At 36.4% G+C, this 27,278-nt stretch overlaps 1 protein-coding gene across 3 annotated transcripts; it reads left to right on the top strand.

Moving 5' to 3' along the window:
- Positions 1 to 27,278, top strand: PWWP3B (PWWP domain containing 3B). 3 transcript variants are annotated; one of them, XM_053579767.1, is made up of 4 exons: positions 6,095 to 6,171; positions 19,676 to 19,782; positions 22,121 to 22,193; positions 23,388 to 27,278. In XM_053579767.1, the coding sequence occupies exon 4, from the start codon at positions 23,610 to 23,612 to the stop codon at positions 25,671 to 25,673; it is 2,064 nt and encodes a 687-aa protein (XP_053435742.1). In that variant the 5' UTR covers positions 6,095 to 6,171; positions 19,676 to 19,782; positions 22,121 to 22,193; positions 23,388 to 23,609; the 3' UTR covers positions 25,674 to 27,278. The 3 variants fall into 3 exon arrangements, with proteins under 3 accessions (XP_053435741.1, XP_053435739.1, XP_053435742.1); XM_053579766.1 differs by lacking the exons at positions 6,095 to 6,171; positions 19,676 to 19,782 and adding an exon at positions 1 to 153; XM_053579764.1 differs by lacking the exons at positions 6,095 to 6,171; positions 19,676 to 19,782 and adding an exon at positions 1 to 153 and having other exon boundaries at positions 22,006 to 22,193.

Here is a 27,278-nt window from a genome sequence, read left to right as displayed (position 1 = left end):
AATCTGCCCGTGATACCAGGTTAGTTGCAGAAAGGCAGTGCAACCACGGAAGCGCCAAGCAAGATAAAGGCCCTGCTGGACAAACAGTTGGAGTGAAAAATCAAGACAGCTGGATCAATAGGGCCAGACCCTCCAGGATCTACCTGACAGTGGGTAAGACCCTTCCTATTTCACAAAACATTTCATTTTAAAATATTTTACAGGTTGGGTGTGGTGGCTCACACCTGTAATCCTAGCACTCTGGGAGGCCTAAACCAGTGGATTGCCCTGAGCTCACAAGTTCAAGACCAGCCTAAGCAAGAGCGAGACTCTGTCTCTAAAAAAATAGCCAGGCATTGTGGCGGCCTCCCCTAAGTCCCAGCTACTTGGGAGGTTGAGGCAAGAGAATCACCTGAGCCCAAGAGTTGGAGGTTGCTGTGAGTTATGACACTACGGTACTCTACCAAGGGTGACAGAGTGAGACTGTGTCTCAAATATATATATATATATGTATTTTATGAACTTGGGGAATAATGTATTTTGCTTCCTACTCTGCAGCCCATAGCATTTTAAATTAAAAGTCACATTTCATATTAAAATCATATTGGGTTGAGAATTTGGGATACAGTTCATTTTTCTCCCTATTCTATGGCATTAACAATTGTAGTTAGAAGTCATAACTTCTAATTTTGGTAAAGAACCTCATGTATTATTATCCCACTACAGAAATCATGGAAGAGGTTATACAGGTGTCCTAATGGCTTACCTCCTTCCTCAGACATCTATACACAGTCAAGCATCGTTTAACAGGGACATTTTCTAAGAAATGTGTCCTTAGGCAATTTTGTGGTTGTACAAATATCACAGAATGTACTTATACAAATCTAGGTGGCTATATAACCTATAGCCTAGGTTATATGGTACAGCCTCTTGCTTTTAGGCTACAAACCTCTGTAGCATTTACTATATGGATGCCTATAGGAAGTTATAACACAATGGTAAGTATATGTGTATCTAAACATATATAAATATAGAAAAGTTACAGTAAAAATACAATATAATTTAAAAATGGTACTCTCATATAGAGCACTTACTATGAAGGAAGCTTGCAGGACTGGAAGTTGTTCTTGGTGAGCCAGTCAGTGAGTGGTGAGTGAATATGAAGGCCTAGGACAGTACTCTATACTACTGTAGACTTCATAAACACCATACAATTAGGTTACACTAAACTTACAAAAAAATTTTCTTTCTTTAATAAATTAACCTTAGCTTACTGTACATTTTTTACTTCATAAACTTTTAATTTTTTTTTTTTAACTTTTGACATGGTAGCCTAGGTCTGCACAAGTCAGGATCATCATTTTCACTGTCTTCCACCTCTGTGTTTTGTCCCTCTTGAAGGTCTTCAGGGGCAGTAACACATATGTAGTTGTCATCTCCTAGGATAATAATAATGCCTTCTTCTGGAATACTTCCTAAAGGACCTGCCTGAGGCTTGTTTACAGTTCACAGGATTTTTTTTTTTTTTTTTTTTTTTTAGACACAGAGTCTCACTTCGTTGCCCTTGGTGGAGTGCCATGGCCTCACAGCTCACAGCAACCTCCAACTCCTGGGCTTAGGTAATTCTCCTGTCTCAGCCTCCTGAGTAGCTGGGACTACAGGCGCCCGCCACAACGCCCAGCTATTTTTTTGTTGCAGTTTGGCCTGAGCTGGGTTTGAACCCGCCACCCTCGGCATATGGGGCCGGCGCCCTATTCACTGAGCCACAGGCGCTGCCCTTAGGATTTTTTTTTTAATAAGTGGAAGGAATACACTCGAAAATAACAATAAAAAGTATAATATCATAAATACACAAACTAAGAACATTTATCCTTTTCAAGGTTATTGTCATTAGCAAGTATTATGCACTGTACGTAATTGTATGTGCTTTACTTTTATATGGCTGGCAGTACAGTAGGTTTACACCAGCATCACCACAAATGAGTGAGTTGCCCTGCGGTGTTATGACAGCTACAATGCATGATGCTAGGCCATAGGATGTTTCTGGCTTCATTAAGATCTTAGGGGACCACCATCATGCATACAGTTTGTGGTGCACTGAAATATCATTATGAAGCACATTCCCGTATTCTCTTAAAAAATAGTTTGCAGTATTTTTAACACGTTTAATTTTTCCCAGTAACCATCACATATCTCTGACCCCTAAGATTATATTCTTATTGAGGTCATTGGTGCTGAACCATACCATGTTCATGAGCTTTCCTTTGATTGCCAGGACAGCAGTAGAAAAAACCTAGAAAACATGAAACCTAGCATTCACTTAAGACAGTGGTTATCAACCTTCCTAATGCCTCCTAATGCTGCGACCCTTTAATACAGTTCCTCATGTTGTGGTGACCCCCAACTATAAAATTATTCTCATTGCTGCTTCTTTTTTTTTTTTTTGTAGAGACAGAGTCTCACTGTACCACCCTCAGGTAGAGTGCCGTGGCGTCACACGGTTCACAGCAACCTCTAACTCTTGGGCTTACGCGATTCTCTTGCCTCAGCCTCCCGAGCAGCTGGGACTACAGGCGCCCGCCACAACGCCCGGCTATTTTTTTGTTGCAGTTTGGCCGGGGCTGGGTTTGAACCTGCCACCCTCGGCATGTGGGGTCGGCACCCTACTCACTGAGCCACAGGCACTGCCCTCATTGCTGCTTCTTAACTGTAATTTTGCTACTGTTATGAATCGTAATGTAAATATCTGATATGCAGGATGTATTTTCATTGTTACAAAGGGGTCACTACCCACAGGTTGAGAATCGCTGACTTAAGACAATTCATTGGGGTGCGAAAGTCCAAATTATGTCCCCCATTCCATCAAAGCCTTTCTCACACACTCATTCCCTTTGTATTATATAACAGAAAAAATGAGGATGGAGCATCAGGTTTGTGTTAGAATACTTCACTATTTCTGTTCCCTCCGCTTAAACTATGTTTCCTGTCTCTGACCAACTCTGTCTGATACCCACTATTTATTTTTCTGGTTTTTATCTTGTCTCCATTCCCATTGTCCACCTTCTTTCTACTTAGGAAAGTAAACTTTATATCATCCCTTTTCTTTATTGCCATGACTTAATCTAATCTGGTTATCACTTTATTCAAACTACTTTGTAAAGTTTCAGGGGGACAAAAAGATAACAGGTGAGAACCATTTACTAGCCTCAGTGCCAATATGAGGCTTCTTCATAAAAACAGATTTTCTAGACAACCAGGAAGCTAGACTTCTTTATTATATCATTAAATATAGCTTAGCATTTGATATTTGGACAACCTAGATTAATATCAGGGATGCGTATAACCTGTACATCTTTGTTAACTATGTTATCTAGGATATGGTAATGAAAATGTATTATAGTTGTCAAGAATTTGAAAGTTTTATCTCTGCTGAGCTAATGAAGATTTCAAACCCACAACTCTCTGACGTCTTGGCTATTTGTTAAGTAATGCGTTGGTGAAAAACTCTTACAGGCTTATTAACATTGGGTCCTGCCAACAGAAATCTACAGCATATCCTGCCTAAGAACCTTTTGGCGTCCTTTTCAGATTGGTTACAAGAACAATTTTGACCCAACTTGACCCTTCTGCTATGGGTGTCTGGAAGAATGATGTTTTTTTTCCTTTCCTTAGAATCCCCAGTGCAGTTTTATTTTTCTCCTTTTGTTCATTACAGGAAGAGCTGTGTCATAATGCAGCTGTTTGTCTAACCTGAAAAGTGGGAATGTAGCAGAAAATGTGTTTACACGTTCACTGTGATAATGGGGTTTTTGGTTGAGGTTGTGAGGGCCTCATCGACTTCACTTACTCAGATGTTATAATTTTGTTTTAAACTCTAATATTATCTTAAGAGCCCTATTCATTCATTATGAGAGTCATTCATTATCTATCAGCAATGAATAGCTTTTAATGCTTTCTGGGAAATAACACTTCAAGGTTAAAGTCAATTGAGAAGTCTAAATTTAAATCTTAATTTCTTAAGTATTTTGTGAATAGAAAAGCTCAGCCAAAGAAGACAGAAATACAGTTTTTCCATATCAAATTGGCAGTTGCAGACAACAAAGCACAGGAACAAGAAATTGTTGATTGTTAATGAGAGTAGAGTAAAAATGGCACTTTTCTCTGAGTAACATTATTTTCAGCCCCTGTCCAGGAATAGCCATTTCTGAAAGGGTAGTTACTTCCATGCCCCTGCAACATAAAAGAGACTAGTCATAATTTCTCTAAGGCCAAGTGAAAGCTATCATACAGATGCTATATATCGTCAATGCAAAAGCATAGTGCACAAAAATATTTTTAAATTTGTTTAGGAATGTAGACGTATGGACAGTGCAAAGATAAGTATGGTAATTACTAAAGATGGTTGTGGTTCACCAGTGTATTCACTGAAGAGGACAAGAGAGACAGGGTCAACCCTCACTTTCAGGTCTTACTCACCAGTTCCCTCATAATCTGAAAGTGAATGATGATATCATCCTTGGTTCTAGCAAAGAAACAGGATTCTAAGCCCAAGAGGCAGAGAATACTGTAGAGAAAGGGCATACCTTCTTTTGGAGTCAAATTTTTGACTGATTTTATCCTGTCCTCTTCCCAGCTTTGTGACATTGAGCGTGAGAGTGCCCATTTCCTTGTTCTCTTCCTGTTTTCATTTCTTTGCGTATTTGTCAGTCAAATTAGAAAAATGACGTCCTATTGGTGTTTTTATTTGCATTTCTGTGATTATTAGATGAGGCAAATATCTTTTATATATTGGTCAGTTTTAACTTTTATTTTGAATGCTTAGATTTTGAGGAAACCAGATAAGTAGCAGTTCCCTGTCTCCAGTGAATAAATTGGATAAATTGATATAAAAAATGGAGTTACTGCTGGAAGCCAAAATGCCAGCTTTAGTACAAAGGGAAGGTAAATTGCAGGGCATTTAGTACTGAGGGATAAGTTGCAGGATGTTGATTATTGTAAGAATCAAATGGGCCTCAGAACAGGACCAGACCCCCAAAGTTAAGCAAATCTAATCAAACAGCTGAGAGGTTTGCAATGGTACAGAAGACAGAAATGTTTGTAATTGAACTGCGTAAGTTTGCTTTCAAAGAAGTAAATAGTAGGAGTTGGGAAATATTATTCCCTCAGAACATTGTGAATCATCTATTTGCATCCTTTACCCATATTTTAACTTTGCAGTTTATGAGTAATATGTAAAAGCCACTATAGCTGTGCTTGCTTTGGCAGCACATATACTAAAATTGGAACGAAAAGCCACTATAGCAATTAAAAACAATAGAGGTGGGGTCTTGATATGTTGTCCAGGCTGGAGTGTGTTAGATATTCACAGGAGCAATCACAGTGTACTGTAGCCTCAAACTCCTGGGCTCAAGCCATCCTTTAGTCTTATGACATTAGAGATATTTTTTGCATTGAAAATACTTCTGTCAAATATATTCTTCTCTTTTCAAATTTGACTTAATATGTTTTTACCATAGTTTTTTTGTTTTCAATTTAGGTATGTTCAGAAACAATCTCTTTAAGCATTTTTGGTTGATTTTTTTTACATTTAGAAATGACTGTAGTTGGAAAATAAAAAAAAAAAAACAAACAATGAAACTTTCTAAAGGACTTGAATAAAAAAAAGTTATTTCCCAGAGCCAGAAGAATTGAAATTGCAGGGAATTAATTATCCATAAAATAATGTACCAATTCACTGCAGTCACAAACAAGGATCTAGCCAGGCATTTTAACAGAGCTTGACCAGATGGATCTTAAAATCATTTTAGAAATAAGGTGACAGACTAGACAAGGAAAACATGTAAAAAATATTCTTCCCTGGGTGTTTATTATATGATAAAAGCATGTCTTTTTTTTCCCTAGGAAATCACCTACCCTTGTGGTTTGAATGTAAATTAAAGAGACACATGTTGCCATTCCTCTTTCAAGTGCTTTAAAATCTCTTTTTTAAAAAATATAAATCAAGTGTGTTAACATCTTTTCAGTTTAATTTGGCGATTCTCTTACGTCTAATTGAGGGAAAGGCCCCCTGCTTTCCCCATCACGGGGAGGGGGCGGAGCCTCCCGTGAGTCGCTGGGATGGGAGCTGTGCCGGGCCGGTCTGGTGGGGAGGGGCTGCATTTCACGAGGCTGCAGCTGACAAGAAGCTTCAAGGTAATGGCTGTCTTAAAGCTAGTTATTTTCTGGGAATTTCTTCAGGCCTTGGTATTAAAGTGAAAAACAAATAAGATATTATTGCCTAGGAAAGGTGGAATGGAATATGGTTTTGGTTGAATTGCTGTTACTGGGACGAAATTAATCCTCTGGAATTTTTGTTTCTTCTGATATTTTTAAAGTCCTCAGTGTGGGAATGGGCGATCAGATTACAGCTTCTAAATTAAGACTTTAGTGAGGCATGCTGTTCATGTTCATTTTTTACGTGGCATTCCATTTTTCTATCTTCATTACACATTTTATTATATTTTTTAAGCACTTATTAACTATACCCCAAAAATAACTGTTAGGAAAATATAAAGACATAAAGTGAATGAAACATCCAGATAAAAATAAAAATGTACATCCATATGGAAAGGGATTCAAATATGCTGTCAAGTGATAATACTTATAGAAATATATATGCATTTTCCTTACGGAGGGAGCTAGACTCCCATGTTAATAGTATCTCTGAGTGTTAACTCAGATTACTGTGTTTTTTTTTTTTAATATTTTCACTGTTTTAGCATTTTTATAGAATTGCCTTATTCCATAATCATTTTTATAATTAGGAGAACAAAATGCAGCTGTACGCATTTTGTTTCAAATTATAAACAACACGTAGACACACACAGACACATTCCCTAATTTTCCTGGACCTGATTAAGTGGGCAGCCTGGTTGCTGTGTCAACTATAGGGACCTGCGTGTGTCCTCTCTGCAACCCATCTTTTAGGGCCACAGGCACAGCATTGTCAACAAGAACCATTTTTCTATGTCATCTAAGTTTAAGAGTGAGAAACAGAGGATTTGGTTTATGTCTACACGTAGTTTTAAAAGTATTAAATGGTGTCCTACGTCCATACAGTGGAATGTTAGATAGATGACAGATAAAAGCATGAACTTGTAGTGATTTGAAAAGATTTCTGAGAAGTAGCATTAATGAAAAAAGCAAATTGCAAAATGGCAAGCACCATCTGATGTCATTTAAAGATAAAAGACTAGGTTAATACAATATGTTTAACCAAATCAGAGATAATACAAGGCAAGTAACATAACAGACACAGAGAGCATTTCATATTATGAGAAATCAAGGAAAATAAGCATGGCATCTGCATCACAGATTTCACCTCATACCTGTGTTGCAGAATGATGTGCTAATGGAATTATTTGTAGGTTTGGAGAGACAGGATGAACTTTGCTATTTCCATTTTAAAATAATCCTTAATACATATATATTCATTTTTAACAATAATGGAAAAAAGGATTGAGATGAAATGTTGCAGTGTTAGGGAAAAATTGTATTTGAAGTAATTCACAAAAATCACATTGAAAATACTTACTTATAAAGGGGAAAAATCTAAAACCCTGAGTTTGAGCAGGGTAAAAGCTGATTTGAAATGATAAGCATTCGTGTATTTATGTAAAGAAAAAAACATGGAAAGATACATAGGAAATAATAATAATGTTGTCTTTCCTGAATTATACTTTATTTTTATATGTCTTTCTCATATTTTCAGTTTTCAGGATAGCACACAGTTATTTTTCTTTTTCTTTTCTTTTTTTTTTTTATTGTTGGGGATTCATTGAGGGTACAATAAGCCAGTTACACTGATTACAATTGTTAGGTAAAGTCCCTCTTGCAATCATGTCTTGCCCCCATGCACACAGTTATTTTTCTGTTGTCAGACCGTTGGAGATGAAGACATTGAGATTCCATTTTTTTATGTAATGCATAACATAATTCGAAATTTGAGCACTGTAAATTCTAGAAGCCTGAGAAAGCTGCTGGCTGGCTTGATGTAGTTCCCACCCTCTCCTACGAGGACATTGTAGTGACAGTTTTGGTTTTGGTCACAAGATGGCGCTTGCCAGATATCCTAAATTTTCTCTGGACTATTGATATGAAGGGAGCAAACAAAGCAATGAAAAGTATTTTGTATTAACAAACTATGAAACAGCATGTAAAGTGTGGTTGAGATTTCATTTAAAAAATGTACATGTAAAAAAAATCCTCACCCAAGAACTGATGTAAGGACTCAAACAGGAATCATAAAACATACTTCTACATAGAATCTGGCCCCTAGTAAAATTATCTCCCTTCTCTCCTGTCTGCACCTCATAATTTTCCTGAAGGTTACGATTTCATTATGAGCTAAATAACATAACTGTGACACAGGGAGTGTTTCATATTATGTGAGAAAATGAAAAATAAGCATGGCGCCTACATCATATGACGTGCCTTGCTAGAGTTTTGGTAGGGAAGCTTCTTTACACTTTTTTTTTTTTGCAGTTTTTGGCCGGGGCTGGGTTTGAACCCGCCACCTCCAGCATATGGGGCTGGCGCCCTACCCCTTTGAGTCACAGCTGCCACCCGCTTCTTTACACTTTTTTGTATTTAGTCAGGATAATTCCCTGTCTTCCTTTTGAACAGTTAGTATCAGAGATTTTCGTGGCCTAGGCAGTTTGTATGTGGTACCCACGGAGCCACAGAATGGCAGGGCAAACACAGAAGTACTAAGCAGAGTAAAGGCCCTGCTAGACAAGCAGTTGGAGTGAGACTCTAGACACCTGGCCAGATCCTCCACAATCCATGTGACAGTGGGTAAGACTCCCCTCATTTCACAAAACATTCCATGTTCAGTTGAGAATATGCACTACAATCTATTTTGCTTCTAGCTCAGTAGCCATAACATTTTAAATTAAAAACTAAAGATTCTAGTGTTAGGAAAGTATTAAGTATGCTAAGCCCCTATAAAGAAAGTATGCAATAGTCATGATATCTATTTAAGGAAGACTTGCATGCCCCAGTCAACTGAAAACAGTCCTGTCCAATGGGTAGCTATGACAGCCATTCCAAATCTGTCATTTCCTGAGCTCATCCTCTAAATGATGTCACTGTTATTGTGTTGTTGCCAGGGTTAGTCCAGGAGACACAGACCTTAGTATGTGTGTCTGGCTGCCGTGGGTAGATAAGGTAGCACTGGCAGCTTAGAAGAGTTAAAAAATGATCCCCCTAGAATAAACCTGGAGAGGCTTTGAAGTACAAAAAATGTTCAGTAGCAGAAATAATGGCCCCAGTGTACTCTCCCTGCCCATCTTCTGCCCCCCTCCACCCCCCACACACACTCTCTCTCTCTTTCCCTAAATTTAATATCTGTAATAAGGGCTGCAGATGGGAGTGTTATAGAGCTACTTCTCTTTTATTGAATTTTCAAATACCTCCCCCCAACTACAGTAGGTTTCACTGTCTGGTGCCCAGTACTTACTCACCTTTTGTATATCTTCTTCTCCATTTTCATTATTCACCTTCTTTCACCTTTGACAAAAAAAAAAAAATTCCTTTTCTTATTTTTTTTTCTTTTCCTTTTCTTTCAATGAGTATCCTCTAACACTGCCCATTCAAAATTATTTATGTAATCTTCCTTGTGAGTTTTCAAGGAAATATGAACACACCATTGAAGGAGAAAACTATTTCGTTGCCCTAGGCGGTAGAGGCTTCTAAAATAACTGCTTTTCTATTTAAACCAGACAGTCAAACACAGTCCAGTGACCTACGGATTTTTTTTTATATGATTGAGAGTTCACTGATTTCTAGTCTGTGCCCTGATATACCAACAAATCGTGTATATTCAGATCTTGTGTGGTTTGTTTTGAACTTCTTTTCCTTCTTTTTCCATTCTCAACCAGCATCCATAGCTACCTCTTCCTATATACTTAACCTGTCACTGAGCTTTAAAAAGTTATTTTAACCTTGTAATACCTTGTGGCACCAGTTGTTCTGCCAGACCGCTAGCAAAGTTTGAATTAAGTCTTTCTTTCTTTTCTTTTCTTTTTTTTGAGACAGTCTTACTTTGTCACCCTCAGTAGGGTGGCATGGCATCTAGCTCACAGCAACCTCAAACTCTTGGGCTCAAGTGATTCTCTTGCTTCAGCCTCCCAAGTAGCTGGGACTACAGGCACCTGCCACAATGCCTGGTTATTTTTTGTTGGAGTTGTCATTATTGGTTAGCTGATCTGGGCCAGGTTCTAACCCGCCAACTTTGGTGTATGTGTCTGGCACAATAACCACTGTGCTACAGGCGCTGAGCCTAAGTTAAGTCTTAAACCTGTGCCTTTATATCTACTTGAGAACTTGGAACACCTAACAACCTTGCCATAATGCTTTCCTGAGAAACTCTTGAGCTTTAGATGTTGTATCTTTAATAGTTTTTCATGTCTCCTCACTAAAGAATTAATAAGTACCTTTATTTAGAGTGGCAACAATAATAATTTTGGTTCCAGCTGGGTCTTTTTCCTATGGGTACCTCAGAATGGGGAGGCAAGGAATTTTTCCTTTAAAATTTTCCTTTAAACTCCCCAAGGCAGATCCCAGATAAGTCTTCCTCTTTGTTTGTTAATTGCCAGACCCTATTGATTCAATATTCTACTTGAATATTCAGGGGGTAGCAGAGCTTTGTTTGTCTGTGCACTGTAATTATGGGGATGTGAGGTCCTCATCAAACTTCCTTTTATTTTATTTTAAAATATTTCCCATCCATTCATCCTGAGTCTTGACTCCTACCAGTTTTATCTGTTAGCTTTTGTAGGTTGTAGCATTGCCTGGAAAATACAAAAGCTCGTATAGTGACAGGTTTATCTCTTGTGACCTTTAGGCCACTGTTCTTTTTTTTTTATTTTTCCTCCTTCCTATCATGTTCATATACATTTGATCAGAGATTATGAAGTCCCTTTGGCTCTAACAGTGATTCACTATCTGCCTTGCCTTTTTTGGGACTTGGGATGCTCGTACTTAGTAAGTTATTCTCTGATGTTCTTCCTCTTCATGTGGGCTGACAGTCAGCCAGTGGACATTAAAAGTAAGGTTGAACTCTTTGTTTACATCCAGATTGAATTGTTATTTGTCTGGGCCTCTGCCTTAGGGGGTCATTGACTATTTTGTATATCCATTAAATGTCTAAGTTACTTTGCTTTTGCCTGTAGTCCTCTCATAGTGTTAGAAGTGTTCTAACCATTTCTACTTTTGATATGGACCTTATGCACTAAAAATATTGACATTTATTTTTCTCTCTCTCTGCCTCTCTCTCTCTCCCTCTCTCTCTCCCTTTGTCTCTAACCTCCCTTCTTACTCAGCTTCTGCTTTTCACTGGGGGCATATTCTTAACCAGATCAGTATCTCCATATTATAGCATTTTGACTTTTACTCTTTTCTTCTTCCAATTTTCCTTCTCTCTTTCCTCTCTTTCCATTTATGAGGTTGAATGGCACATGCAAACGACAGTATTGTTAAAGTTTCTGCCAATGGTGATAAAATTCTTACACTATAGGATGCTGATGTCATCTGGTTTCTTGACATTTGTCCTGTGCTACAGAGATATTTAGTGAAGATATGTATTTATAGAAAGAGTTACACTACATATAACTGCATCAAGAGTCAAGTGGCTTAGATGCTCTCCCTATGCTTCAAAGCAGTGAATAAAAAAGACATTAAAATAGTTTGAATTTTTAATATATTCTTTCTATGCTCTGTTGGAAATATTACACATACCTATGGAACTCCGAACTCTTTTGCTATCATTGATCCAAAATACAAATCAAAATTCCTGTATCTATCTTAATTACTCTCACAGTAAAATACAAATGCCTCATATAAGACATGTTCTGTGATTGGATGCCTTTTTTAAGACTTAGGTTTAAAGAGGTATTATTTACATAGAGTTAAATTACTCTTCTAGGTGTGCAGTCTGATGAGCTTTGACAAACATAATACCATTATGTAACTACCAGTACAGTCAAGCTGTACAACATTTCCAAAACTCCAAAATGTTCTTTTCTGCCCCATTATAGTCAATACCTTTTCTGTACTCCAATTCCTGGCAACCACTGATCTGATTTCTGTCCCTGCAGTTTTTCATTTTCCAGAATGTCACATAAATGGAATCATATCAGTATATAGCCTTTGGCATTCAGCTTCTTTCATCTAGCATATGTTTTTTTTAATTCACCCCTTGTTGCATCAGTAGTTTATTCCTTAATATAGCTGGGGGGTATTCAATTATATGGATGTTCCACCATTTGAGAATATACTCACTAGCAGATTTATAGCTTTTGGTTGTTAAACATTCCAGAACAGGTCTGTGTGTGTGCATAAGTTTATATTTCTCTTGGGCAAATACCTAGAAGTGAGATTTCTCAATTTTATGGTAAGTGTATGTTTGACTACATCAGAAACTATCAAACTATTTTCTAAAGTGCCTGTGACATTTCTTATTTCACCAGCAGTGTATGAGAGCTCCAGGTGTTCTGTGTTATTGCCAGAAGTGGGTAATGTTAGGATTTTTTCTTTTCTACATTATCTATTCTTTTTTATACATATTTTTAATATGAGGGTACAATATTTAGGTTACATTGTTCACACATACATTATCTATTCTTATAAAGGTGCTAATGGCATACATGATTTTACTTGCATATCCTTAATCACTAATGGTTTTTAGCATCTTCTCACATGTTTGGCTGTCTGTACATCTTCTCTGATGAATGTCTGTTTAAATTGTCCCTTTTTTACTGGGTTGTTAGTCATATTGAATTTTGAGCGTTCTTTATATATTCTGGATATGTCCTTTATCAGACATGTGTTCTTCAAATATTTTCTCCCACTTTGTGGGTTTCTCTTTCACTTTTCACCTTATTATTTGAAGAGCAGAAGTTTTAATGTCCAATTTATAATGTTTTATAGTCTATGCTTTTTGTATCCTAATAAATCTTTGCCTAGACTAAAGTCTCAACAATTTTTCTAATTTGTTTTCTTCTACAAATTACAATGTTTGGGCTTTACATTTAGGTCAGTAACCCATTTTGAAGTTCATTTTTGTATATGGGCTCAGCTCTAAGGTTCAAGGTGAATATTTTTGCATATGATGTTGTTCCAGCACTATTTTTTGAAAAGACTATCATTTCTTTATTTAATTATCTTTGTGAAAAATCATCGACCATAGTTGCTGGTCTATTTGTGTTCATCTATAGGTTAATCCTATGCTAATAACACACTGTCTTAATTATTGTAGACTTGAAATCAGATAGTGTGAGTCTTCTAACTTTGGTATTTCTTTCTCAAAATTGGTCTATCTATTCCAGATCCTTTTCTCTTCCATGTATATTTTGGAGTTACATTCTTAATTTCTACAAAAAGCCTACTGGGATTTTTATTGAGATTGTAATGATTTTAAGGAGATGCTGCATACTAAAATTAGTATTTCATTCAAAACACATGGTATATTTGTCCATTTATTTAGATCTTCTTTAATTTCTCTTTTCAGTATATTGAAGTCTTCATCATAGAGATCTTGCATATATTAATCCTTGCCTACTTTTTGATGATATTATAAATAAGTCATACTTTTTTTTAAATTCCAACTTCCAAATTTTGCTATATAGAAATAAAATCAATTATTTTATATTGAACTTGTTTCTGGTGATATTGTTAAATTTACTTAGTAGGTCTCTTAGCTTTTTTTCCCCCCGGTGCTAGATTCGTTGGGATTTTTTAGATCATCTTGTTGTATCCAAGTACAATTTTACCTTTTCCCTTCCAATCTGTATGCCATTAATTTATTTTTAAGACACTATTGTATTGGCTAGAATCATCTCCAATATAATGTTGAATATAAGTGGTGATTTTGCCTTGTTCTTGATTTTCAAGGAAAATCATTCCGTGTTTCACCATTAAGTATGATGCTAATTGTAGGGGATGGGGTCGTGTTTTGTTTTGTTGTGTTTTGTTTTATAGATGCCCTTAATTGAGTTCGGGAAGATTCATTTAATTCCTACTTTGCTGAATGTTTTTTTTTTGCTGATGAATGGTTTTTATCATGAATGTTTATGAAATGTTTATACTTTTTCTGCATCAATTTGGGAGAGATTTTTCCTCTTTTTAGTCTGTTGATATGGTGAATTACATTGATTGATTTGCCAGTGTTGAACTATCCTCACATTCCCAGGGTAAACTCCATTTGGTTGTGAGATATTATCCTTTTTCTATATTGTTGGTTTTGATTAATAGCATTTTGTAAAGTATTTCTGTGTCTCTGTATGAGAAATACTGGGCTGTAGTTTTCTTGCCACTTGTTGGGGAAGGTTTTGATATCAGGTTAATGCTGGTGTTGTTGTTGTATAATATATTAGAGATTTTTCCCTCTTTTCTCACTTCATTGTCACCTGACTTATATAACTTACATTATATAAGTCATGGTTCACTTGGAGCCTCAAGTCACAGAGGATTTTTGTTACTGACTCTCTACCCTAAATTGTCAGTAGTCCCTTCATACCTATGTCACCAGAGGAGATTCTCTCTTTACGTTCTTGCCCATTTCACAGTAGTAAGCTGCAGTAATAACTAGGTGATAGGCTCATGGTGAGGTGGAAGTGTTGTCTGTTGTCCTGTCTAGCCTCAACCTCAGGGAGGCCCTGTGCACCTGGACTTTGAAGGTGGGGTTTTCTCAAGCATTTTTTTCTCCCCATGACAGCTAATCTCTGATTTGTATCTGTGGTTGGTCTTTGGTGAGAGATATTTGCTTGCCCCTTCCTCAGCAATAGCTAATCAGTGCTTTCTTGTGTGCTAATAGCTTAGATTTATTAGATTATTTTCCACTTTCCTTTTTAATTTATCTATAATATTTTATATATTTATGGAGTACATGTGATATTTTGTTATCCATCACTTTGAGTATTTATTATTTCTACATATTGAGATTAATCCAGGTCCTTTCTTTTAGCTATTTTGAACAGCTACGTTGTTGTTAACTATATTCATTCTACTGTCAAATGCTAGAAATCGTACCTTTTATCTAACTGTATGTTTGTACTTGTTAACCTACTTCTTTTCATCCCTACCTACACACCCTTCCCAGCCTCTAGTATCTATCATGATACTCTCTACCTTTATGAGATCAACTGTTTTAACTCCCACATATGCATAGGAACATGGAATATTTGTCTTTCTGTGCCGAGGTTATTTCACTTCACATAATTGAAAGCTAAAAATCATTCCAAGGCGTGAGACAAAAAGAAGACGGAGATCCAATTCGGGCAATTAAAGTGGCTCTTATTCTACCTGGAGTGTAGGTGAGGTGAGATTTCTGACCAGGGAGAAATCCACACGTGGGCTATGGTGGACAGGGATTTAAATGGTTAGGGCAGCCAGAATTGGTCTATCCATAGCTTTACCTGGGCAGGTAGGTAGGACAAGGTTAGGGAGGTCTAGATTGGTCTGTTCACTATTTCCTGGGAGGGTCATGATTTCCAGGAAAGGGATCCTTCCTGGGTGGGTCGGTAACTTGATTCTATCAATAATGATCTCCATTTCCATCCCTGTTGCTGCAAATGATATAATTTCATTCTTTTTAATGGCCAAATAGTATTCCATTATGTACATATACCACATTTTCTTTATCATTCATGGGTTAATAGGTAGCTTGATTTCCTGTTTTGGCTGTTGTAAATAGTGCTGCAATGGACATGTGAGTGAAGATACCTCTTTGATACACTGATTTCTTTTCCTTTGGATAGATGCCCAGTAGTAGGGCTGCTTTTTATTCATGTGGGATCCTGGGCCTGAAGGGGTCTCCTGAAGGGGAAGGAGGTTTTACTTCTACTTCTCTCCCAACAATACTGGATCTCTGACTTTGTTCTGGAGATTGAGAGAGTTTCCTATTCCTCTCCCCCCAGGTGGATGAGTTTTGCTTCTGCCATTTCTTCACAAGCAATACATTTTTGCCTGAGACTAGAAGGAAAGACTTTGCCGCTTCTTCCCTAGTGGCTTAAGGACTTTGCTCCTCATGTTAGAAGGGTTTGGATAGAAGTTTGTGGAGTGGTCCGTCTGTCCCTCAGCAACAGCTGATTGCCTCCTGCATATCTGAATCAATGATTTGGGCTTTTTTAGGCCTCCTGCTTTGTCCCTTCATTTTAGTGAGGTTCTGGTTGAGAACCCTGAGAAAGAACTTGGCAGTGTTTCTGGGGCTCCAGATATTTCAAACTGACACAGCTAGCCCTTTAAAAATTCATGAAAATCTCAGCTTTTATAACAGATGAGACTTCTGTCTCCATTCTCTGACAAAGATGAAATCATGTATGCACCAGGCACTGTCTCTTTTTAAAGGGGCTGGTCATTCTTTGGAATTCACTTTAACTCAGTTACTTGATGCACTCAAGGAAAGTTATGATTTTGTAGGTTATCTAGAGATTTATGATTGTTAAGTTATGGGTGAAATTCTCATGGCTTTTTATATCCTAAGTGCAGGTGGAACTGGCACTTTTAAATAAATAATATGTATGGGTGTTATGTGGGGTTTTGTTATTAAAAATGCTTTAGGAAGAACCAAGTGGTTTCTAAAACATAAATTATTAGTTGCTTTTTATATGTAAAACAGTTATTGCTACATTTTTCCATTTAAATTTTCTTTGAATTACTATACATTAAAATCATACTTTAAAGTATATTCTACCCTATACTTTACCTTTTTTTATAGAGTTATATGGATTTTAACATATGTGTAGATTCATATAAACACCATTCATCAGAAGACAAGATTTTCATCACCATCATAACTTGTTTGTTTTGTCCCTTTATAGCCGTATCCTCCCCCACCTATTATACCTGGCAACACTTATCTTTTCACCATAGCTATAATTTTGTCTTTTTTAAAATGTCATATAAATGGAATTGAACTGTTGTGGCAGAAGACACACCGTAAGTGGCCCACTTCTGCTGTCCCCCTTGAGCATGGGCAGAACCTGTGTCCTCTTCTAATCAATAGAATTTGGCAAAGGTGATTGGAGGTCCCTCACTCCCATGATCACATTATGTTATATTAGACTCTGTTTTAGCTGACTGGAGAGAGAAATAAAAAAGAATTGGAGGTAGGGAGAGAGGAAAGTTATATGCAGAACCAAGGACAATACTCAGTTTTAAGTTCCAGTGACTCCCAGTATATAACTATTTCAGATTTATTAATTCATTCATCCATTCATCTAGTACACATTTATAGAGCATTTTCTGTTTGCAGTGAGGTAGGTACAATATATCTTAGTGATTAAAAGCATGGATTCTGGAGTTAAAGTACCATAACTCAAATCCTATATGCAAAATCTCTCTAGACATCCTTGCAAAAGTTCATTAACCTTTCTAATGCCTCATCTACAAAATGGAAATACTCATTATATGCACCTAACAAGATTTTATGAGAATCAAGGGATTTGATGATTAAGACACTTGGAAGTGTGCCTGGCACATGGTAAAAAAACACTTTTGGCTTCTACTGTCATTATCATTATTATGAATAACATTACTATTGTTATGCAGAATAAGTTGGTTATGAGCCTCTCCTCCAGAAAATAACCAACTGATTATTTAATGAGATAATATGTCAAGTGCTGAGAACATTGCCTGGCATATAGAAAAATTTTATAGCTATTAAATATTATTATATATAATATTATCTATTGTCATTATAATAGTATTCGTAGTATAGTATTAGCATTTATTATTTTTGGTTATTATTCTTGTCCATGTCCTATAAAACAGTGAAATATCCATGGAGTTAATCTTTTTCTTTGCATTTTGTTTGGAAAATGGTGAGGTGGTGTAGCATTCAGAGGCTCAGGATCACACATCTCTAGTGAGTTGCATCCTTTCTCTAAGTCACTTCTTGGTTCAGAATGGCTGCCTAAACTCTATCATGTTCATATTTATAGGAAGCAAGGGAAAAGAGGAAAGTGAAGAAAAAGCCCACCTCCACTTTTTGGAGGTGCCTTCTCACAGCAATTTCTGCTTGCATTCTTTGGCAAGAAATTCTATCACATGACCATGGTTTGCAGTGAGGGAGTCTGGGAAAAGTAATATTTTAGGAGCTTATACTGCCACCCTGAATACAACTGGGGTTCTGCTAACAGAACAATGAAGAGTGGATTTCAGGTGTAGAAGTTTCTGTCTCATTCATTATAAATATCACGTGCAGTTGTAAAAAAGCATTAAAGAAATAACAGAAGTCTAGAAAAGATTGAAAGGGAAAACTTCCTGTGGCAGAGAGAATGCTGTGTGTTCGCCATACTGTTTAATTGCCTCCTGGGGTCAGAGAGTTACCACATTCCTCAGGCTTTATTGCAGTTGGGCTCAATGCCTGAGTTCTGGCTAGTGGGCTGTGGCTATCAGTGGTGTTTGCCAGATCTGGCCACTAAACCCTTCCACAGGACTCTCTACCCTCCCTCTTCTTTAGTGTGCTAGCCAGATGCAAAGAATTCAGTGAAGGACTTCAAGGCCCAAGAAGATGGTAGAGCCACAGCCTGAAAGAAGGTTGGGTCCCTCAATGACTGCTTGGAATAGAGAACTCTGCCCTTTTGGGGACATGTAATGACCTATATTGAACTTTGACATCAGCAAAATTAAGTTTTTCGGGATTAAACTTCTGAGATTTGGGTTTCTTCATAGCACAAGGCATAACATACACTAATTATTAAGTCCTCAGTAATACACCAGGCTAGAAATTACATTCATTAATATACTGGTATTTATTATTCCAAAATTAATGCTTTTATAAAGGTTGATTTTAGAAAACTGTATACTGGAGTAGTACTACATATTATATGATACAGAGGGCAAATAAAATATTTTTAAAAATTATCACTAATGATACTTAAAATTGAATTTCTGTGTGAAATCAAATCTACATTTAAATTTAACACAGAATTTTAATGATAAGAATATGCAAAATATATTTCATACACATAAACAAAGATATGTAAAATTTTGAAAGTTAATTCCCCTCCCATTAAATTGCCTAAGTGAAAAACAACAAAACATAAGGAAAAGGAATTGCCAGTTATTGATAAGGATGTGTGAAATGAGTACTTTCCTGCCAAACTAATGACTTTCAGCCTCTAGTCAGAAATAACCACATAGGTAAAAATATCTCTAAAACTTTTCTCAAGAGATTAAGAGGACAGAATAAATGGAGAGCTATATCATGTCCTGGAAACAGAAAAAAAGAATTGTAAATAAGAATGGTAAAGAAGCAAATTCTCCCTCAAATAATATGCAGTTTTGGTGCAATCCCAATCAATATCTTTATTGGTTCATTTTAATGGAGCTTGACAGTCTGGATTTTAAATTCAACTGTAGAGGTAAGATGCCAGAGTAGGGAAGAAAACAACATTAAAAAATATGTTTAACTGGAAACGTATTTTAACTGGAAAACTGGGTTTTCATTATATTATAAAATGATTTGCCACCTACCTCTTTTCTTGAAGCAATCACATACCCTAAGGATTTGAATGAAAATTAAGCACACTTGTTGCTATTTCACTTTAAAATTCTTTTAAAAAGAATGTTCCTCCACTTCAACACTCCAGCAGTTTCTCTTGACAATCCCCCCTCCTCTAATTCAGGGAGGGGCCTTCTGCTTTTGTCATAGCTAGAGGGCGGAGCCTCCTCTTGAGTCCCTTGGAAAGGAACTGTGTCTGGCCAGTCTTGGAGGAGGAGCTGCCTCTCACCAGGCTGCAGCTGACAAGAAGCTTCAAGGTAATGACTGTCATAAAGCTGTTATTTTCTAGTAACTTCTCAAGGTCCTGTAGTAAAGATGAGACAAATAGAGATGGCAGTCTTGGAGTGGTGGAATAGTGTGTGGTTGTGAGAGAATTACTGGCATTTTCAGGGAATTAATTCTCTGGAATTTTTGTATCTTCCAGTGCTTTGTAAGTCCACAGGAGAAGAGGTGATCAGATTACAGCCTCTAAATTAAGGCTTCAGTGTAGCTTGGCTGTTCCTGCTAATTTATTGACTTGGCATTCCATGTTTACATGGCTAGTCATTCTGTTGCTTGATTTTGTAAGCATCTATTAATTTTCACAGAAAAATAACTTAGAAGAATTAGATAGCATGGGGGGAATGCTCCTATGTGTTGATTGATACATAGAGTATGCGTATGTCACAGGTATATGAGCATGGAAAAGGGATCAGATGTGTAGTTGACTGAAGTTACTTGCACATAATAGATGCATATATGTATATGTATGATTAGAAAAAAATCTGGAAGAAAATAAACCCCTTGTTAACATTCAGCACTTCTGTGTGAAAGGTTAGTTTTTTTAACCTTAGCATCTTTATAGTAGATTTCCTAATGATTATTTTTTCAATTGTGAAAGAAAAATGAAGATAAAACAGCATACCCATTTTGTTTCAAGTACATAAACACACAGACACACAGAAACATGCTTCCATATCTCCCTTGTCTTTTCCCGACAGTGGAAATTTTCCTAGACCTGATCAAATGGGTAGCCTGTTTTACGTGTCAACTATAGCCCTGCATGTCCTCCTTGCACTTCATTCTTTCAGGCAACAGATATAGCTGTGGTCAGAAAGAATGATTTTTTTTATATCATCTAAGTTTAAGAGTGAGGCAGATGATTGATTGGGTTTATGCCTATAAGCATTTTTTAAAATAACATATGGCATGGTACATCCATACAATTAAATACTATGTATTTGGCAAATAGAAACATGAACTTCTACATGTAGAGATTTGAAAATGTCTAAGAAATATGTATAAAGTGAAAAAAACATCATAGAATAGCAGATATCGTATGATCTCACTTAAGAATGAATATGTATGTTACTAGAGTATATACAACCAAATATGGAAGACAAATCTGAAAAAGTATTAACAGAATTATTTGTATAGTTGGAGAGGCGGGGATGACTTTACTATTTTCTATTTTTTTAAAAGTAATATGTAGTTACTTGTTTATTTTGTACATATTCAGGGAAAGTATTGAGATAAAATGTTATAAACATGAAGAAAACCTCATTTAATTTAGAAAAGATCATTTGGAAAATATTTATCTAGAACAGTGTTTAAGCCATGCTCTTGAGTGGAGTTGGAAGCTGGTTTCTAGTAATATACATTTATCCATCTATATAAAAAATTCTGGTAAGATATATAGAAAATACTCATAGTGGTTATTTGTATGGAGTTGTGCTTTCTTTTGTATGTCTTTCTGCATCTTCTCAATTTTTAATAAGCTTCTAGATGTTTTCATAATCAGAAACATTATAGTTGAAGACATTATGATCCAATTTGAATCCAAAATAAAACTCTTAAACTTAGCGTAGAAAATTCTAGAAGCCTGAGAAGGCTTCTGGCTATCTGAATGTAGTTTCTACCTTTCTCCCATAAAAAAGGGTCTGGTAGTGATTGAGGTTCTGCCTGTAACTCATCGGGAGGTTGCAATTCTGGTTGCTGTCACAAGATGGCACTTAACAGATTTCCTAAATTTTCTCCACGCAACCATTTTTATGAAGTAGGCAAACAAAGCAATAAAACTATATTAGTAGACTGTGAGACAGAATGTTCACAACTGCAGTTACATTGAAAAAAAAGTATGTGTAAAGAAGAAAAAATATATATATAATGACTAATGTGAGGATTCAAACCGAAAATCCTAAAGTCTGTCTAGCTCATAGTAGACACAAGGCAATTGTTAACTTCCTCCTTCTCTCCTATCTCTAAATCCACCTCATGCTTTTCCTGAGAGATGATCTCAACCAAATGACAGAACTATGTCCCAGAGAGCATTTTATATATTATAAGAACATGAAGGAAAATATACATAGCATCTACATCATAAATGAGATTTTGCCTTATTCCTGTGTTTCAGAACGACATGCCTGTTGGAGATTTGGTAGGGAAATTTCTTTACACCTTTTCCATTTAGTTGATATGATTCTCTGTCTTCTTTTGAACAGCCTAGCTTACTATCAAAGATGAATATCTGGACAGTCTGTATATGATACCAGTTTACCTTCAGAACAGCAGTACAACCACAGAAGTGCCAAATGGTTCTCTCCTTCTCTCCTTCAGGACAAGAACGTGGAGTGAGAATCACGACAGCTACATCATAGGGCCAGACCCTTTACAGTGTACATCACAGTGGGTAAGACTCTTCCTATTTCACTAAACACTCCATGTTATAAAGAACATGAGGAATAATATATTATGCTTCCTGTTCTGTAGCCAAGGCATTTTAAATTAACCACATTTCATATTAAAATCAGGTAGGTTGAGAATTTGGGATAAAATGCATTTTGTTTCCTGTTCTGCAGCCATGACATTTTATAATTAAAAGTCAGAACTTCTAGTTTGGGGAAAGAATATCGTGTTAAACCATTATGAAGAAATCATGCAAGAGGCTATATGGTGTCTGTGTGAGGTTCCAATGGGCTGACTCCCCTAATCCTTGATAATTACCCTATCAAATAAGTGGTCATAGCAGCCATTATGAATCTCTGCCTTGTACGCCTGTGCTTTTAAAAAGGTCATTATACTGTTACCTGAGTCCAGGAGATAGAGACCCCTCTTGTCTTTTCCAGCTTTGAGTGAACAAAGCACTTTACCCACCCACCCCAATTTGGCAGAAATAAAAATTGCAGCTTAAAATATTTAAACCTATGTTTTCAGCTAGAACATTGCTTCTCAAGAAGTTGTTCTTGGACATGTACCATTAGAGATCTAATCTTGCACTTCCAGCTTAAAAATTTATTAATTTAATTTCTTAAATTTATTAAATTTAAGAAATTAAATTTATTAATTTAATTTTATTAAAATATAAAGCTGTGTTTTCAGCTAGACCATTGCTTCTCAAGAAGTTCTTCTTGGACATGTACCATTAGACTCAACTGTGAATTCAGTCCAAACCTTCTGAATAAAACTTGTAGCATGGGGCCTAGAAATCTTAACAAGTTTTCCAGATGATTCTGATGCATTCTAAGTTGGGAGGCCCACTGCCATAAACATAATCTTAAGGGCACAAAAGTACCAGAGTATCTAATAAGGTTAATGGCAATCCTGACACGCCACCACAAGCTTTCCCACTTCAGCCATTATATATACACATTCACTCCTTAATAAGCATGTACAATCATAAGGGAAAGTTCTTGTCTTTGAGGTATTATAAAATGACTTATCCAATTTTTATGCCTACCTTACATTATGCTACATTTTCTTCCTTTGTTTGATGCCCAACTGAGTATCGTTCTTTTATCTTTTCTCTATTCGTAATTGCTGACTTACTTTGGCAGGATAATTTTATTTACTAAGACTTTTCTTCTTTTCCTTTTCCCTATTTCAGTATCTTCCAGTATTATTCCATTCATACATCGTGTTCAAGCATCCTTGGAAAACTGAAGTGGAGGAGAACAGACCACACAAGCTGTAAAACATTTGTAGTTCTAAGACAAAAGAGGTTTTGTTAAAAGTATTGGTTTTTTGTAAACATATATTTAGCAGTAACAAGAACAGGTAGCCACCTCAACCTCTGATAATAACCCTTGGCATACAAACCCAAATTATAATGGATGCCGAGTATGTCCTATGCAATTGGAAAGACCAGTTGTGGCCAGCAAAAGTTTTGTCCAGATCTGAAACTTCATCAGACAGTAAGAGAAAAAAGTCATTTTCCCTAGAAGTTCAAATACTCTCACTAGATGAAAAGATTAAAGTAGATAGTACAGAAACAAAGATACTAAGTAAATGTCAAATTGAAGCCATTGCCTCCTCACTAGCAGTGCAGTCAGAGGTCAGTGGTCCACCTACAGAGGAAATGACTTATAGAAGATCTCTACAAGCAGCACTAGATATTCTGAATGAGAGCACAAATCTAAGTCAAGCAAGCATTTCTGATGATGAGGAGACCAGTATACTGTCTGAAAATGCACCACAAAATGAGTCTGATTCACCCCCTCCTAAAAAGTATCGAAAGCACGAAGGGGACTTAGAAAGTGAAAATACAATGTCTCTGCTAATATCTTCAGAGAGTGATGATTCCCTGCATGATGATAAGCCCCAGGTGCACACAACTGTTGGTACTATTCCAAGTGAAACTGAAACGAAGTCATCACAAAGCCCCAGCTTGTGCCAGACTTTACCTTCACTTTTAGAAGATGAGGATGAAAAAAAGAGCAAGGAAAAGGTTAATGCCTCAACATTTGTCTCTGTGCATTCCACAACCAAAGAGGAGGATGTGAGTATTAAAGATGAAAAGATTGTTCCATGTTCACCATCAGGTATTCATGCTATGCCCAAAGTTTTGAAAGAGGAGACAGAAGATACCTGCCAAGAGACCCTGGATATTTCCTCTGAATGCTCTACCCTCTCAGACAATGTTGAGGATCCTGGAGAGGGTCCCTCAAATCCACACTTAGAAGCTAGCCAAACTCAACCTTCTGTGGAATCAGAGATGGGTGCTGCAACCTCTACTGGGAGTCAGTCATGGGAATGCCAGGATTCTTCTAGTGCCTGTAATCCTGTCTTGGATTATTCACTTCTTGGGAATAATGAAAGAGGTCTTCAGGCACTGGATTTTGAGGAACTTGATGACGTTCAAGCTTCTGACAAGTCATTACCTCAAAATCCTGTTGATGTTTCCTTGTTAGATGACGATGAGGAAGAAGAAGAACTTCCACGCCTCATTTTAAATTATGAGTCACGTTCATATGAAACAGGAATGATAGTCTGGTTTAAATATCAAAAATATCCATTTTGGCCTGCAGTGGTAAAAAGCATCAGAAGAAAAGAAAAGAAAGCAAGTGTGCTTTTTGTTGAGGCAGACATGAATCCTGAAAAGAAAGGAATTAGAGTATCTTTTAGAAGATTAAAGAAATTTGATTGTAAAGAGAAACAAGCACTAGTGGAAAAAGCCAGGGAGGAGTATAGTGACAGCATTGACTGGTGCATTTCCCTGATTTGTGACTACAGAGTGAGACTAGGATGTGGCTCTTTTTCAGGCTCTTTCCTTGAGTATTATGCTGCTGATATTAGTTATCCAATTAGGAAAGTGACCAAACAGGATACCTTCAGGAACAAATTTCCAAAGCTGCATAACGAAGATGCTGGGGAAGCGATGGTTGTGACTTCCCAGGCCAAGAAAATGGCCTTCCGGAAAATTCTCCCTGACCGGATGAAGGCTGCTCGAGACCGAGCCAACAAGAACCTAGTGGACTTTATTGTGAATGCCAAGGGAACAGAGAGTCATCTTCTGGCCATTTTAAATGGCACAAAAGCATCCAGATGGCTGAAATCATTTTTGAATGCAAACAGGTTCACACCCTGTATTGAAACATATTTTGAGGATGAAGATCAGTTGGATGAGGTGGTGAAATATTTACAAGAAGTCTACAAACAAATAGATGAAAGAATGCTGACTCTGATAAAAGATGATAAAATTAAATTCATCCTAGAAGTTCTTCTCCCAGAAGCAATTATTTGTTCAATTTCTGCTGTTGATGGCTTAGATTATGAGGCAGCTGAAGCAAAGTATCTAAAAGGACCATCTTTAGGCTACAGGGAAAGAGAATTATTTGATTCAAAAATCCTATTTGAGAAGAGACGGAAACCATCAACAAATGAACCTCACTAAATCTCCTGAGAGTTGAAACCGTAACAGGGAGCTCTGGTAGATAGTACTAGTTTAAAAAAATCTCTGAATGGTTCTAACATATAAATATCTTCTGAGAAAGGGCTTTGGGTAACGTTCATTTTTTTCTTCTTGAAATCTCTAGGATCTGTGGGTATCACAATATCTTTATTTCCTTTTCTTGCACTTCTTCAATTTTGTCAACATATTTCAGCAGTTCTGCCTTCCCATACATTTTTAGAATGCGTAATTCCTACATGACTTTTAAGGGAAAGTACTATTTTGTTTATGACATTTCTGTGTCTGTGCTGTATAGTTAAATACAATGTGCACATTTATTTTCATATTAAAATTGCACTGGTACTAGATATTAAGCAAAATTATTAGAAAAAAGTCTAAAAGAATCAGCAATTATATATTTTTTGCTTAATTTTTTATAAAATATTGGGTTTTCTCTTAAGATAGTTGAATTATTTTTCCTGCCATGCCTATTTATTTTTGGAAAAAAATATCTCTGAGGCATAGAACCAAAGATAGATATGCTTTGCTATATAGTATAACTGACTGTAATTGATCTTGTAATACACAACCTGAAATTCAAATTTAACTGGGTTAATCTATCTGCATGTAATCTATATGTGTGCAAATAACATCTCAGCATGCAGAAAATAATTTTGGCAGCCATTAACAGGATTTTTCATTCTACACTTGTCTGAAATTCCATTTTTGGAAGTATCTGTCCTTCAATGGCTGAATAATTTCTTGAAATAGGCTTCTGGCTGTCTATAACAAAGAGTGAGTAGATCTTCATTAGATAGCTATTTGACCATGTGTGGAAGGCAACTATAGTCATTATAGGTCTGGCCACTCTATACCTATGACTCCAGGCTAACTAAGAGCCCATCTACTTTAATATAAACTGTAAAAAACGCAAGCACTTCTTTTTTTGTCTTTTATCTCCAAATATATAGTCATTTGTCTCAAACCAAGCAAGCTTTATAATCTGGCTTATTTATAGAGTAGCTCTAATTGTTTCCAGTAATATAAATGCTAACTGTCAAGTCATTCCAAAGTGCTGGAAGAAGTAGATGGACCAGAATCTGGGAATATGAAAATAGATCACAGAAAACGCCTTTATTTGGCTAAATATGACAACTATCTGCATATGGTTAAAAATATATAATCAGAAGTCCGAAGCCAATGAGTGGTTTATTCTAACTTGAAGCAAAATTTTAGTGAGAAAATATTTTAGAAAAGTTAATTTTAAAAACTTGATGTGAAAAAATGCTAAAGGCTTACGATGAAACTGCACTTTTTTACCTTTTAGAGTGACAACTGTCACTCTTGAGCTCTTACGTGTTCACATGGATACATGTTTATGTAAAATTTGGAAAAGTTGCGTGTTTTAATTCGCAATAAAATCCTTATATCCTTTACTTTGGATGTTCGCTTCATCATACTATAGATTTCAGCTACATGAATGATCTTTTCGTTCATTTATATGCACACGCGTGTGTGTATATATATAATTTGTTTAAACTTTTCCTTGTTGCAGTTCCCATCATTCTAACACTTGTTATAATTCATCTCATTCTAAATAAATACTTA

This window comes from Nycticebus coucang, chromosome X, assembly GCF_027406575.1.
Source record: "Nycticebus coucang isolate mNycCou1 chromosome X, mNycCou1.pri, whole genome shotgun sequence".
NCBI lineage: Eukaryota > Metazoa > Chordata > Mammalia > Primates > Lorisidae > Nycticebus > Nycticebus coucang.
Note: the sequence above shows the minus strand (reverse complement) of the source record. Positions and strands in the feature narration are given on the sequence as shown.